Raw genomic sequence first — 16395 nt, 5'->3', positions numbered from 1 at the left:
TTACAGGCGTGAGCCACCGTGCCCAGTCCAGAAATTTTTTTAAAGGCAATTGTGAATCTGACAATGGTTCTCTAGGAAAAAAAAAAAAAGTCTATAGTCATATTCATGTGATGAGTTAAAAACCAAACAAATCCATAAAGTTGGGCAAAAAGAAAATTCAAAATTGAAAACTCTTATAAAATAAGCAGTCTCCTTGAACTCCAGTCCTTAACTGAACACCGAAGACAATGTGAGCCCACCTTGCAGACACAATGCTCTCAAATAAGTACATTTTTTTGTCCTTCAAAATATAGCTGGCTCAGTAAGTGTCTGAAGAGCAGTTTTCCCGGCTTTTGATAAAGGCGGTGGACAAGAATGGGGGTGAGAAGAAATAAGTTATTAGGTTTTCTTTAGTAAGGGAGGGGTTTTGTGCAAGTCTATGTGTCCGTGTAGGTGCAGGGGGATTTGTCTGGAGCTGATCAGTGCTATCGGTGCAAGGGCTTCCTGGACTACATTTGAATGAGGAAATGACAGGGAGCCTGGCCCTTCAAGTCCCGAGGCAAGAGGAGGCTGATACAAGGCCTGTTCCAGGCATACTTCATGGGGGAATTTCTCCCATTTATTCCCCATCTGCTAACATTTGGTCTCACTGTGTTTAAAGGGTTTTCATGAACACCCAGGGGTCTTTCTCCTCTGAACTTGGACCAGGTCTCCACGGCGAGGAAGCTGATGTCTCCTCACCAAGAAAGTGGCTTTTCTGATTTTCTCCTCCTCTCTCCTCCTCTCTTCTAAATTAGTGGCTTGTCTGCCACACCTGGGAATGTTTGGTGTTATGGAGACATAACCTTGCTTTGTCCTGGAAACTGCTCCATGAGGTCTGGGCTGGAGAGCTGGAAGTATCACAGGAGGGCACCGAGCTGTACCTAGTCTGGGCACAGATGAGGCCCCATTCGCTGGCTAGTGGAAGATCTGGCCTGGGCTGAGAGTTAGCGAATATAGTCGTGGGAGGCTTTGTATTCTTTATCCTAAAGGCAGGACTATAAGATGAACCGCCTTTATTCACCACGTCATGTCCAAATTCTCTGCACGGACCTGAAAATGGAATCTTTATGGGAGGTCAAAACACAGGGAGTAGAGAGTGACCCTCGCACCCAGTCCAGGGTGGGGAGGTGCTCTGTAAATATACCTGTCTTATTTCTGAAAGGGTGAAGAGCCCCACACACCTGGGACTGATGCCTCTTTTTCCAGGCAAGAAATACTCTTGGACTAAAGTATCAGAGGCTGGAATTTTTTTCCATAAGGCTGCACAAAATGTGAGATCAAATGCAAACAGATTAAGAAATAAAGAGCAAAAGCTACCTCAGGATTGACAAAGATACTGATAGGGAAAGATAATAAGCACATTCTTCATTTCAACTCTTGCTTGTTTCGCAGTTGTTTCTTGGGGGAGCTTCCAAAGACTGAAATAGTCAGGTAGGAAAAAAAAACAAAAAACAAAACAAAACAAAAAAAACAGTTTTCTTTGGAGAGGAGCCCCTGAGGCCTGTCTCCTTTGGCCATCACCTGGTGGGCTGAGGAACCTACCAGGTCTCAGGTGCTGTCAGCCTGGGGACCAGTATCTCCAACTTCCTTCCCTGGGTGGTGCCTGGTTGCTCAAGGGATCACTCTCTGTGCTTTACTTTAACAACTACCTTCACTCTAAAATCTGTCCAAATGAAAAGAAAGCCAAGAATCATTTCTAGGTGCCACAGGAGTGCTCTCTCTCCTCCCCCACGCCCCATGCCCCCCAACCCCACACATACCCTCCTGGTGCTGAGATAATTTCCAAGAAATTGCTAGTTCCTGGTTATTCTCCTTCCTCCTGGCTCCCTTCCTAACTCCCCCTCCATCACCAGATTACACAATTCCTTGAACCTGTGGTATTTTCCCCCACAGCTAGTGCTCATTCCCTAACTCAATTAGTTCCAGATTCCCTCTCACCTTTTATTATTTTTCCTTGTTTTCACTAGAAAACACTATTTGAGTGTCTTTCCTGGTTAAGTGAATTTTTCTCAGCTCCTAAACTTTCTTTTCTGTGTCTCCAAAAGCTTGATGAGGGTAACACAACTAGAGAATTCTCCCTACACATTCCAGCATGGATATTAAAGAATATTTAAAAACATCCTACTAAGAAGGATGTAAAAACTCATATTTTTACAACCTTCTTAGTATCTGGAGCCAAAGCAAAGGGACAACCACTCAGGCATTGTGGGGGAGGTACTCTAAGTGTCTGGAAGATGCCAAGCTGAGAACAGAAGTAGTAAGTGATATACCCAGGAAGGAAAAGTCTCAGGTCTTCCTGGGTGAGATGGCCTTTCTTTCTATAGAAAGGAGGCTACATAGGACCACTTACTCTGCCCTTTGCTGTGACCTTGCTGTTCCCAGGTGCTGTCAGGGATTGTCTGGGGTGGGGGGGGGGGTGGTAAAAGGTCAGCCACAGATGGGGACACATTTGAACTCTGCAGGCCCTCGAGGACCTAGGCTGGAGAACCCTGTTCAGAGGTTTCCTGCTTCCTTCCCATTTTCTTAGGGTATTGGGATAGATTCCCTGATTTGAATGGATTCCATGGAGTTACCCAGACAGACACCTGGTTTCCGGTGATCCCTTTCCGAACAAAGGCGTTTGTTTTCAGCCCCACCACAATGGCATCTCCTCCTCAGCCCAGCCAGCAGCCCCAGGGAAGCATCTGGGAAGAGTCTGGGGAAGCCCAACGTGGAAGAGTAGGCTGTGCCTGGGATGGCCAGGGGTCCTCTCCAAATGGATACTTTCTGCAATGTCATGAGCCATCTCTAGGGCAGCCCACGCCTTCAGCAAGGAGGGGCAGGAGACCTGGAATGGGGGAAATGGGAGGACGAGGACTCTAACGTCGTCGGAGGTAGGGCAGACTGGTATTACCTGCGGAAGTCCAGGAGCCTCTTCAGGCCGCTTCTCCAGGGACAGTGCCAGCTGTCCCCACTTCCATCAGCCACAGTGTTGGGTTTGGTCCAGCAGGAACAGAAAGCGAAGTGTGAGCCCAGGCCAGAGGGGGGAGCCCGGACACCCTTGTGGAACCAACAGCCTCTGGGGAGGCCTGTTCCAAATCGCTAGCCGGGCGCACAGGGGGATCCCCGCAAGGGGGCAGAGGGAAACCCGGGAGGCCCGCGACAGGAGGCGAGGCCAGCGGCTGGGCGCGGGCAGCCAAGAGCACTCGCGGCGCGCTGACTCCAGGCTGCAAATAGAGAGGGGGCTGAAGAACCCCTCGGTTTTTCCGAAAGTTTCCAGCGAATCCTTCTTGATGAAGAACGGCCTCTGGGAGGCAGCGTGTGTGCTTCCCGAGAGGGGGCCCCCCTGCGCCGTCCCCCTTCCCCTGGCACGGAAGGGTTGAAGGACTGCACACAGGGCTCCCTCCCTAGCCCAGTCTCCTCCCCGAGGGCCCCCTCCCCGCCGTGCCTGCCAGGGCCGGGCTGTGTCCCAGGCACTGCCCCCGCCCGCACGCCCCTCTGCCGCCGACCCTGGCCCGACCATCCTCGCCGCTGCAGGCTGCGGGGAGCTGCACTAGCTCATGCTCCCAGCTCGCTCGGTGCTCCCTGCGCGCTCCGGCCCGGCCCCAGCCCCCAGAGCGCGGACCATGGAATAGGCAGGCGGCCCCGCGACGCACTCCTGTAGCCGGCGGGGCCAGAGCCAGCCCAGGGTGGCCTCGCCAGCCGGCAGAGTTGGCCAGCGGCGGGCCCTCCTCCCGTCGGTCCTCCCCCGCTCCTCCTCCTCTGCCCCCGCCGCCCCCGCCTCCCCCGCCTCACGGCCGCCCCCGCCGCCCCCGCCGCGCCGCCGCCCCAGGCCGAGCGCGGGCGCGGAGCGTGGGAGCCATGGCGCGTGAGGAGGAGCGGGACCCCGAGCGCCGGGAGGCGGCGGCGCGGGCGAGCGGCGAGGAGGAGGAGGAGGGAGGGGAGGAGGGACTGGGCGATAGCGACGACGAGGGCGACGACGAGGAGACCGGCAGCGGCGAGGAGGAGGAAGAGGAGGCGGAGGCGGCGGCCGGGTGGGAGCGCAGCGAGGACGCGCGGCTGCTGCGCGCAGGGCTGCCTCCTGCCGCCGTCCCCGCCGCGGCCGCCCGCTACAGGAGCGGCCTCCGCCCGCCGAGGCCGCCGCCCGGCCGCCTGAGGATGCGGCCGCCGGGCGACGAGGACCGCGCGCGCCGCCGCCGCCGCCGCCGCCGCCGGAGGGACCTTCTGCTGAGCCAGCTCTGCTTCCTGGCCTCGGTGGCGCTGCTGCTCTGGTCGCTGTCGAGCCTGCGAGAGCAGAAGGGTGAGTGCACACTGCCTACCCCGAGTGCGCGCTGCGGCCGGGCGTCTCGCGGCTCGCGGGGCTGCCGCGGGCGGCCCGGCGGAGCCCCGGGGTAAGCGGGCTGGGTTCCGGGCGGGAGGACTCCCCCTGCCCCACACGGAGGCACGGGAGGAGGGGACCCTGAGCGCCAGCAGCCGGCACGCCTGGGCGCCTGGCCGCCCTGGGAACCTTACCTGAGCCTCTCGCCTCTCGCCTCTCGCCTCTCGCCTCTCGCCTGTGCGCTGCTTACCCGCGAGCTGGAGGGACTGCTGTGGAGGTGGTGGGGAGTCTCACCTTCCGTCAGCCCCCAGGGCCGGGGACAAAGTTGTGCTGGTAGCCCCGGCACCTGTGCAGGTGACCACCTGGACACCCCTCGGCTTGCTGAAGGATTCTAGGGGACTGCTTCACACACACTTGTCCATATGTTCTCCATCCAGAGCGGGCGGGACGGCCCGAGTAGAGCGCTCTTCACCCCGCTTTTAGAACAGGTGCCGGGAACTTCGGGGAGGAAAAAGTGTTGGCCCTCCAGCTAAGGGCTAGGAGGGGACTTGTTCTCCTAAAATGACCACTCACTGGGAAGACGGGGACTTGTTCCCCAGCGGTCCCTTTTGCGGAGCTGCCGCTGTGGAAGAAATGGTTTGAAGCGGAACATGGATCACGCTGCCCGCTCCTCTCCCCTCTCCCGGCGCTCTGCGCGGGGTCTGCCCTTAAACCCACAACTTTTGTCTTGTCTTTATCCTCGGCCTTTGTGGAGCTGAATCGATCTTGGGTGCTCAGAACGGTTACCTGCTGAGACAGTTTGGACCCTGGGATGCATCTGTCTAAAAAACAAAGGGAAGACATGGGAGAATAACTGTTGTAAAATGGTTTTATATCCCGGCTGTGAAAGTGGCACGATTCGTGGGAAAACAGCCATGTAACGGGTTGTGAGGGGGAAAAAAAAAAACAAAAACAGTTACAAGTATGTGCTGTGGTGTTAAGATCGACGTAGCTCCTAAGGCAAGGTGTTATGAGGCGCAGAATAAAGACATTTTGATAGTGACTGTAAACAATTTTCAAAGGTGCCATGGATTTTAAGAGGGGTCTTCCCCAATTTGGCTGATCTGCTTGGTGGGGAAGCTGACCAGGCGTCCGTCTTCGTTCAGGTCTTAGCAGACCGCTTGACAGACTTCATCATATATGGTAATAGCAGAGTCCCTGTTGGTCTTCAGTGAAGCTGTTGGAGACTCCACCGCTCTTTCCATTGCTCTCCTGGATCTCAGATCCCATAGCCTTGTGTTCTGACATCAAGAAGAGGGCCGTGCTGGTGTGAGGGAAGCAGAATGTCTTTCATGGCAGATTCACATCTGCCAGACATCAGTGTACCCAGAGTCTCACTAAGAGGGTTTTCGCGAATTCTCTTATTTTCCTTTTTCTTTTCTTTTTTTTTTCTGAGTGAAAAAACAGTTTATAGTTCATGCCATCTTTGGAAAGGACTAATCCAAGTCGATTACACGCCGGCCATTTTTTTTTCCTGCTATGTTGGGGCTCTATGAGAGAGACGTAGAGTTCGCACCACTTTCCAGGATATAAAAAACGTTTTTCTGGATGAAGGATGTGACCAATATAGTTAAGTCAATCAACGAGAGGGGGTGCTTGGGTCCGGGAAAGCTGGGATTTCAGGGACGGAGGGGAGAGGGGGTCAGACACTCTGCAAACTTGAAACCTAGGGACCAGAATGTCATTTTGAAATGGTTTCCCTGGTAGTGACATTTCTGTTTAGGTGTCACTGACTCAGATTTAGTTCCATAGCACAGCCCTTTCCCTATCCCTCCTTCTGTCCCTTTCTCCTTTCTGCCTTTCACATTCTTTTTTCCTCTCACTTCCTCTTCCTCCCGTCTCATCTCTGTTGGTCTTAGGACCCCCCTCCCCAACAGTAACTGAAGATCTAACAGGCAAAAGCCAACAGTGTTAAAGAGAATGCCAACCAGCCTCCCTGTGTTGCCACCAAATAACATTGAGTTGAAATGGTCGCCACTTTTTTTTCCATTGGGTATTGATGATTTTTCAGTATGTGATGCACCGTCACATTTTGCAGCAAGACAGGTTTTTCAAGGTAATTTTTGACGCATTCATTAATGTGTGTGAATCTGCAAATTATGCTTGGGGAATTGTGTTTAGCATACCTAAGGATTTGAATGGTGACTTTTACACGGGAAACATGGAACACACACTAGCCAGTGGTCCTTTTGGTATGGCTACTGAAGTTTGGAACGGAGCATTGTTTTGAAAACCTTGTGGCTTAGAGAGGCTGAGTGGTTAGCTTAAAGTCACACAGCAATCCAAGAGGAGAGGAAAATACCAACTTGAGGTGACCCCAGTTCGTTGTTCCCAACTCTGTACCCTGGTATTCAAGCCACCATTTGGGTGTAGCTTTGTAATATTTATATAATCCCACAGGGGGTACCTTCATAATGATCAAAGGTAATATTTTCATTTAGTCACCTCGAAAGCCATGCAATGGTTGTTAAATGTAACTTCTCAGAAGCTTATTTTCCAACACATATTGACCTTTCCCTCCCTCCCGCCTTCTGTTGGCCCTTCCTCCCTCCTTCCTTCTTCCTTCCTTCCTTCCTTCTCCCTTCCTTCCTTCCTTTCTCTCTTCCTTCCTTCTTAAAAGGACAGTTATTTTAACCAAAGCAAAATAGGGATGTGTGATAATTATATAGTGTTGCATAACATTTCTAATCATTTGGAATCTGAGACTCCTTTCTTGACATCTAACAAAACTCAGATTTGGCTATATACTGAAAAGTTTTGGTTATATGCTGAAAACATTTTCCATATATTCAGTATTTGGTTATATGCAGTAACAGCCTACATTGATTCTTTTCTGCGGAGATGTAACATGAGGGCTGCTTAATTTAGGTCAGGAAAAGTTAGTACCGGAATCAAGAAAAATGTTAATTCTAACAACAACAAAAGCAATAATAATAACTGGAATTTGGTGGGCTCTTAAGTACCAGCAGTGCGCTGTGCCCACCTTATAGGTATTGCTTTATTTAATCTGCAGATACTTTTTTCAGCGGCGTGAGCCTTCAGTGGTGGAGAGCAGTGAGCTCTAGTTGCCCTATTTAGTTGTTATGGATGAAGATCTCATTTTTGATCTCTGTTTTCAAAGCCAATTAAAATAAGGTGTTATATTTGCTGAGGAGAATTTTCTTTCCTTTTTGCAATGAGAATGGATTACTTTTGTATATTTTGAGTGTTTTAAAAGTATTAAATTTTTCTTTGATGTAAACTACCTGGCCATTTTTTTTCCCCAGAAGTAGTGTGGACAAAGCCCAGGGATTCTAAATCAGGAATAATTCTAGACTTTCTCTCTAGAAGGTTATCAGAATGGTAAATAGTAATTAAGAAAAAATATACACCAGGCTGGGCAACATAGTGACGCTCCATCTCTAAAAAAAAATTTTTTTTTAATTAGTTGGGTGTGGTGATGCATTCCTGTAATCCCAGCTACTCAGGGTCTGAGGTGACAGGATTACTTGAGCCAAGAAGATTGAGGCTGCAGTGAGCTATCATTGTGCCACTGTATTCTAGCCTAGCCAACAGAGTGAGACCCTGTCTCAGAAAAAGAAAAAAAAAAAGAAAAAAAAATACACACATACAAATACATACACATATGTACATATACATATGTGCATGTATATACATATATATATACTTTGAGATACTTTCTATTTCTATATCAGTTGCTATTGCTGTATTACAAGTCAGCCCAAAACTTAGTGGTATGAAACAGCCATTTATTATTTTTTTTTTTGAGAAAGAAAAAAGAATAATAAGAAAAAGAATAAAGAAGAGGAAGAAAGGGAAAGAGGAAGAGGGAGAGAGAATGGGGGTATTGCTTTATTGCCCAGGCTAGAATGCAGTCTAAATATGGGTATGCCTATAATTGTCCTTAATAATGGAGACGTAAAAGAAAATGAGGGAAGAGAATAACAAACAAGGAGCCAACCAACATTTCGTTTAAACTTCTAAGTTGATATGACGTGGTACTGAGAAGAGTGTATATTTTGTGTATTTAAAGTGGAGAGTTCTATAAATGTTAATTACGTTTACTTGTTCCAGATCTGAGTTCAAGTCCTGGATATCGTTGTTAATTTTCTGTCTCATTGATCTGTCTAATATTAATGTTGAAGTCTCCCACTATTATTTTGTGGGAGTCTAAGTCTCTTTATTAGTCTTGTATGTCTGGGTATTCCTGTATTGGGTGCGTATATATTTAGGATCTTTAGCTCTTCTTGTTGTTGCCTTGATCTTTTTATCATTATATAATGTCCTTCTTTGCTTCTTTTGATCTTTGTTGCTTTAACGACTATTTTATCAGAGGCAAAAATTGTAACTTCTGCTTTTTATTTATTTATTTTAGCTCTCTGTTTGGTTGGTAAATCTTTCTCCATCCCTTGTTTTGAGTCTTTGTGTATCCTTGAATGTGCGATGGGTCTGGATGCAGCATACTGATGGGTTTTAGTTTTTTATCCAAATTGGCTGTCTGTCTTTGGATTGGGGGATTTAGTCAATTTAAATTTAGAATTAATAATGATATATATGAGTTTAATACTGCCATTTAATGTTAGCTGGCTATTTTGCCCATTAGTTGATGTAAATTCTTCATTATATTGATGCTCTTTACTTTTTGGTATTTTTTAGAAAGGCTGATACTGTTTGTTCCTTTCTATGTGTAGTGGTTCTTTTGGAAGCTCTTGTAAAGCAGGCCTGGTGGTGATGAAATCTCTGAGTGCTTGCTTGTTCACAAAAAACTTTATTTTTCCTTCACTTATGAAGCTTAGTTTGGCTGGATGTGAAATTCTTGGTTGAAAGTTCTTTTCTTTAAGGATGTTGAATATTGGTCCCCAGCCTCTTCTGGCTTGTAGGGTTTCTGCTGAGAGATCTGCTGTGAGTCTGATAGGCTTCCCTTTGTGGGTAACCTGACTTTTCTCTCTGGCTGCCCTTAGTATTTTCTCCTTCATTTCAACCCTGGTGAATCTGACGATTATGTGCCTTGGAGTTGCTCTTCTTGAGGAATATCTTTGTGGTGTTCTCTGTATTACCTGGAGTTGAATATTACCCTGCCTTACTAGGTTGGGAAAATTTTCCTGAATAATATCTTGAAGCGTATTTTCCAGCTTGGATTCATTCTTTTCGTCACATTCAGGTACACCTATCAAGAGTAGATTAGGTCTTTTCACATAGTCCCATATTTCTTGGAGACTTTGCTCGTTCCTTTTTATCCTTTTTCTCTAATCTTGTCTTCTTGTTTTATTTCATTGAGTTGGTCTTCGACCTCTGATATCCTTTCTTCTGCTTGATCAATTCGGCTGTTAAAACTTGTGCATACTTCACGTAGTTCTCTTATTGTGTTTTTCAGCTCCATCAATTCACTTATTTTCCTTTCTAAATTGTGTATTCTTGTTAACATTTCATCAAACCTTTTTTCAAAGTTCTTAGTTTCTTTGGATTGGGTTAGAACAAGTTCTTTTAATTCACAGAAGTTTCTCATTATCCACATTTTGAAGCCTGCTTCTGTAATTGGAACACACTTGTTCTCCATCAAGCCTTGTTTCCTTGATGATGAGGAACTGTGATCCCCTGCTGAGGGAGAGGCATTCTGATCTTGGGTATTCTCAGCCTTTTTTGGCTGTTTTCTTCCCTTCGTTGTAGATTTATCCATCTGTGGTCTTTATAATTACCGTCTTAGTAATTGGGTTTCTGAGTGGACGTCCAACTTATTGATTCTCAGTGCCGAAATCTGAGCAACCCACTGCGCCGACTAAATCAGCGGCGTTAAGATTGGTGGTGCTTTTCTGACTCTGCACCAAGAACTGACACTCCGAGGCGCCGGCAAAACCGCTTCGCCAGCCACAAGAGTCTCGCTGGCGACCCGTGGGGCTCCTCCGCTGGGAATCTCCTGGTGCGTGAGTAACAAGAGTTCATGTGAAGGTGTGGCGTCCTCACGTTCTTTGTGCTTTCATTGGGAGCTACAATCCCGAGCTGCTAGTGATCAGCCATCTTGGATCTCTCTTGTCTTTTCTCTATTTTTTTTTCTCATGGATACTTTGGGTCAGGAATTTGGATGGGGGTTGTGGGGCTGGCTTGTCTCTGCTTCATTATATCTGGGACCTCAGCTGGAAAGATTGCAAGTCTAGGTGGCTTAATAGCTGAATCTGAAGTCATCCGAAGCAACACCTCTCCCTTCCCCGGGGTTGATGTGGCTGTTTCCTGGACCCTCAGAGCTGGGCTGCCAACCAGAGCACCCACACGTGGCCTCTCCATGTGGACTTTTCACGTGGCTCACTTTGAACTCCCTGGGAGTATGACATCTGGGTTGCAAGGGCAAGTATCCCAAAAGGACAAGGTGAAAGTGCATGGCATGTTTATATCCTAGCCTGAGAAGTCAGTCACAGAATGTCATTTTTTCTATTTTCTGTTGGTCAAAGCAGTTAGATGTCAGCCCACGTTGAAGGAGAAGGGCATAGATGCCAGCAGTCATTCCATGGAGGAGTGTAGGGTCCCATTATAAGAGCTGTGGAAGATACTGCTGTGGCTGCCTGTGGAAAAACCAAAGAATCCAAAGGGATTGTAACTTAGTAGTGATTTTAGACATTTCCCAAGGTGGCTTAGGTGAATACCACATATATGCATACATACAAGCATATATAGACAGACATACGCACGGACATATGTATGTGTGTATATTATCTTTGAAATATCTTTCATTCATGAAAACATTGTTGCTTATCTTAGCTGGTGTGCTGTCTAGAAGTGATATTTGAAAAGGAGGTTGCAGTGGGTATTTGAACTGCAAATTTAAATTGCAGAGCTGAGAGCCCAGCTTTGCCTTTGTGGCTGCCCATTTCTCCAGCAGCGATGACCACAGCTTTTTTGATCCTTCTTAAGGCCCAGCCTGAGGCCTGCTGGAATCTCCAGCTTTGTTTTCCTTTGCGTTTTCCATGCCTCCCCACTCTGGCTTTTCCTCTGCTCCTCAAAGGGCCTATGATTCTTCCGACCTCAGATCCCTGGCACATGCTAATCTCACTGTCTGGACTGCTTTGTCCACCAAGGCTAGTGAATGCCTCACTACCTGGCTCGAGATCTTCCGGAATAGACCAGATCCCTCCATTTCTCTCTCTGAATACACCATGTGTTCTCTTCATGGCTATTGCTGCAATTGGTAATTAGGTGTTTGTTTGGTCATGATTTGTGTGATGTCTCCTTTTCCCCAGATTCTAAGCTCCAGGAGGTCAGGGACCCTATGAACTTTCCTCACTTCTGTACCCAGTCACTGGCCCCATCGCAGGCACTCAGAAGATATATAAATATTTTAAATATAGAGGCAAGTATAAAAGATATTTGTTAAATAAAGAAGCTCTTTTGATCACTGAACTACAGTGCCTATGATAAAAACTAGTCATCATGTGTTCGGAGCCCATTAACTGATACAGATTTTATTGTCGCAATTCATTAGGTTGGTGCAAAAGTAATTGCAGGATTTTTGTTTGTTTGTTTTTGTTTTTATTTTGAGAGGGAGTTTTGCTGTTGTTGCCCAGGCGGGAGTGCAATGGTGTGATCTAGGCTCACTGCAACCTCTGGCCTCCCGGATTCAAGCGATTCTCCTGCCTCAGCCTCCCAAGTATCTGGGATTACAGGGGTGTACCACCACACCCAGCTAGTTTTGTATTTTTAGCAGAGATGGGATTTCTAATTTCCACACTAGTATGTGTAGTCAAGAGCCATCATTAGCTCTGAGATCTATAGGAGGCTGGCACTGGGGTCAGAAGGAAGTTTCTATATATTTTTTATTATTTTTTGAGATGGAGTCTTGCCCTGTTGCCAGGCTGGAGTGCAATGGTGTGATCTCAGCTCACTGCAACCTCCACCCTCCCAAGTTCAAGTGATTCTCCTGCCTCAGCCTCTGGAGTAGCTTGGGATTACAGGCACACACCACCACACCTGGCTGATTTTTTGTATCTTTAGTAGAGATGGGGTTTTAACATATTGGCCAGGCTGGTCTCGAACTCCTGACCTCAGGTCATCCTCCCACCTCGACCTTCCGAAGTGCTGGGATTACAGGCATGAGCCATTGTGCTCAGCCATAATTGCAGGTTTTGCCATTGATAATATAATTCTGCTATCAGTCCAGCAGATTCAATATCATTACCCATTTCCCCTGGGATAGCACTGAGCTGAAGAAAGATGGAGTGCAGTGCCTGGTATCTGTTATGTGGCAGGATTTGAACCCAAGCCCACCCACATCAGGGCTGTGTGCTACTGCATTTTCCAGCCTCTGCGGAGGAGGACATGAATAGAAGACGGGGAATCACCCTGCCTTTTTCAGTTAACTGGGGAGTAAGGAGTAACAGAAGGTTGGTTTCATAGAAGCAGTATTTTAGAAACACATTGCTTTTCAACCTTTTCTATTTTTTGCATAAACATATATAGATATGTCTCTTTCCTCTTGGCTTTTCTTAGCTTCTCATCAACCCAGATTTTTCTCAAAGATTTCCTCTACTTGCAAGCCTTGAATCCTTGTGGGAAGCCTTTTTTTTTTTTCCTACCCTGGAGGGTTGGCCAAGCTAAAAGAATTACAAAACTAGTTATTTGCTGAGAATTCCAAGGCCTGGTAGAAGTTGGCTGATATGACAGAATTTTGGCAATTTTCTTTTTCTGTATGGAGGTTTCTTTTCCTTGGGCAAAAGAACTTTTGGGAGGAATGATAGTACACAGACTTTCATAATGGGGAAACTGAGGTATGGGATGGTTAGAGAATGTTCCCGAAGTTGCAAAGCAAATGTGCTGTGCTGCTAGGAAGGTAATTTGGATTTTTTTTCTGGCCTATTTTTGCCCTCTTTTTCTCTAGAGCTTGTTTGGAAATTATTTATATTTGTTTCCAGTGGTTTCACAAATGGGATTATCCTGTAGGATTTGAGGACGTGAAGTATTAAGGACCTAAGTGGAAGAAGGTTTTCAATGAGCCAAGTGGTGATGGGCTCTAGGTTTCCTAGGATTCCCCCTGCTGTTCTCCTCTTGTTCTGCTTCCAACCTCGAGAGGCAATGCTCCTTGCTGTTGTACACCATGACTCACTGGTTTCCCAGCAAGGGGCCACACCGGCCCTTACTGGTTTCCCAACCCTACTCTTACCCCTGTAGACTGTTCCTTCATGAAACTCTCTCAGTGGGATCGTTTGAGGGAGTACCTGACCGGATCCCAATGGTGTAAGACATTACACCATTTGTTTATTCAACAAATGACAGACTCTGCTGGGGTGACAGCATTGTCTGTGAGGGACACCCTGATGTCCATTCTCATGGTACTCAAGCTTGAGTGAGAACAGAGGTGTTGAACAAGTAATTTACATGGATTATGAGAGATTGGGATGAGAAATAAAGCATGGCATGGAGGAGGCTGTGGTGGTCAGGAGAAGCTGGAACATGAAAAATAAAAGGAATAAGATTGAGGAAGAATGGGGGATAAAAAGGGAAACGTAGAAAAATGGGCAAAAGATGCCAACAGGCAATTTACAAGAAAACAGTTGCAGATGGCCAACAGACACAAGTTATAAACTTAATCTCAGTTTTAACAGGACAATCCAAATTAAAAATAATGAAGTACCATTTCTCAATATCAGATTGGTAGATTAAAGTAAATTAAAACATGGGCTCACTTCAAGGGTTTGTACAGTTGCCGGAGACACAGCTGCTCTGGTTCACTTCAGAGGAGGATGTTAGTTGGCACTCCAGACACTATGGGGGACCACCATCAGGGGATCCGGTTATATGTTATAGGAATAGACCCCAAATGAAGCCTTGGCCATGTAATGCGATTGGTATGTAGACATCAATCGCATTAGGGTGGTGGGTGGGATGAGAATGGCTGTACGTAGCTATTTGAGACTTGGGTAGAAACTAATTTTAGCTGAACCCATCCGTGGACCATAGACCATGTTGGTCATGACCTTTTCATGTTGAGTTGCTTAGTGAGAGCTCCAGGGAACAAGGAAAGACCTACGTCGTTCCTGGAGCTGTCCAAACCAATAAACATCACTTATTTAAATCATGAAATCTAGCAATCATTTTTGGCTAGTCAATAGCTATTTATTTTTAGGAAAGAGTGAACAAATAAAGTCAGCTCATCTGTGACCTAGTTTGGGGACTTTCACATTTGCAACTTTTACATTTGCAATATTTGCAACAAATATTTCTCTTTCTTTCTCCCTTTGCGTTTCTGCATTGTTTGATCTCAGCAGAAGTCATTTTCACTTTAGTGAGCCAGTCTGCCCTGGAATTTGAACCCATGGAGGATGTAGTAAGGAGCAGGTTTCTTGATTAAGGCTTTGATGATAGAACAAAAGGGGTTGGAGTGGGGATTGGCAACATCAGAAGGTCCAATAATGCCATGTTTAAGACAGAACATGAAACATTCATTTTTGAAGATCTTGACTTTGAGAGCATCTAGGTCTCTCAAAAAGAGACAGCGCTAACAGTTGAAACTCAAGATGATAAGCAGTTGTGGCTGCAGATACAGATGTTGGAATAGTATGGATGAGGGTAAACACTGCATCTATGGTTTACTCCATGGTTCTCAGTCTTCTCTGTGCATTGTAATCACTTAGGGAACTTTAATAATTACTCATGTCTCAGTCCCACCTCCCTGAAATTCTACTGTTGTGCTCCCAGTTGTGGCCTGGGCATTGGGCTTTTATAAAAAAAAAGTCATAGAGTTGATGCCAATGTATCTCAGCAACAGAAGCTAAGAACTAGAGGGCTGAACATCAGTATTTACCTTATCACAAGCACATTTTGCTGTTCATCATTGAGCTACGAAATACACTGTACTTAATTTTCCTGTCCTGAATGTGAATGAATATGTGTTTGTCTGCTTCATTTTCTAAGCCTTCACCACTAGTTTAAACTTCAACTCCTCTCTAGTTGCCTAGATTTACTTTTCTTTTTAGAGACAGGATATTACTCTGTTGCTCAGGCCAGAGCATGGTAGCATGAACATAGCTCACTGCAGCCTCTAACTCCTAGGCTCAAGCAATCCTCCTGCTTCAGCCTCCTGAGCTGCTGGGATTATAGGTGCGAGCCCCTACACCTGACTCTTCAGTCTCCTCGCAATATGTGCAGGGATACTAAGTATTCCAGCAAGTCTTTGGAGGAAGTCTTTAGCTGATTCCTCTGGCCTGCTCTGGTCTGGAGAGGTCACCTGTAAAGTTTGCTGCGAGCTCTCTTCCCATCGACCTTCAGCTTCATCCTGCATATTTTTTTCAGCTTTCCCTTAGGATGAAAGCCCTGCTCCCTGGTACCCAGATATGCATCTGTCTCGGCTTATTCCTGAATTTGCAGTGTACGTGTCTGGGGGGGTCATACACTCCAGGTGCCTCCTGCAGTAGAGAGTGCGGAAAGTAAAGATTCAAGACTGTATGTGTTTTCAAATATGTTCCTTCTACCTCCACACTTAGAAGATAGTTAGGCTGGATCCAGAATTTAGGTTGGAACTCATTTGCCTTGGAATTTTGAAGGCATTACTTGAATGTCTTCTAGCTTCCATTGTTGCCTCTGAGAAGTCTGATGCTGTTCTGGTTTTCAGTTATTTTGGAAGCCTGTATCCCTCCTCAAGAGCATGTATATTCTTTTGTTTGCTCCTAAAGGACTGTCTTATCCTAATCCTCAGTCATGTCACAATTATATGACTGGCATGGGTCTATTTTCTTTTCTTTTCTTTTTTTTTTTTTTTTTTGAGACGGAGTTTCGCTCTTGTTACCCAGGCTGGAGTGCAATGGCGCGATCTCGGCTCACCGCAACCTCCACCTCCTGGGTTCAGGCAATTCTCCTGCCTCAGCCTCCTGAGTAGCTGGGATTACAGGCACGCACCACCATGCCCAGCTATTTTTTTTGTATTTTTAGTAGAGACGGGGTTTCACCATGTTGACCAAGATGGTCTCGATCTCTTGACCTTGTGATCCACCCGCCTCGGCCTCCCAAAGTGCTGGGATTACAGGCTTGAGCCACCGCGCCCGGCCGTGGGTCTATTT

At 46.6% G+C, this 16395-nt stretch overlaps 1 protein-coding gene across 1 annotated transcript in view; it reads left to right on the top strand.

Moving 5' to 3' along the window:
- The first annotated feature begins 3837 nt into the window (after nucleotides 1-3837).
- The window catches only part of SLC24A3 (solute carrier family 24 member 3), a 497749-nt gene continuing 485191 nt past the window's right edge, over nucleotides 3838-16395 (top strand). Inside the window, exon 1 of the mRNA XM_039479737.2 lies at nucleotides 3838-4300. Within this exon, the coding sequence (XP_039335671.2) occupies nucleotides 3862-4300 (439 nt within the window). The 5' untranslated portion in view covers nucleotides 3838-3861. The remainder of the gene's footprint in view (nucleotides 4301-16395) is intronic.

The sequence above is a fragment of the Saimiri boliviensis genome, chromosome 9 (assembly GCF_048565385.1).
Source record: "Saimiri boliviensis isolate mSaiBol1 chromosome 9, mSaiBol1.pri, whole genome shotgun sequence".
In the NCBI taxonomy this organism is placed as follows: Eukaryota; Metazoa; Chordata; class Mammalia; order Primates; family Cebidae; genus Saimiri; species Saimiri boliviensis.
The sequence above is the reverse complement of the archived record's forward strand: the minus strand, read 5'-3'. Positions and strand labels throughout refer to the sequence as shown.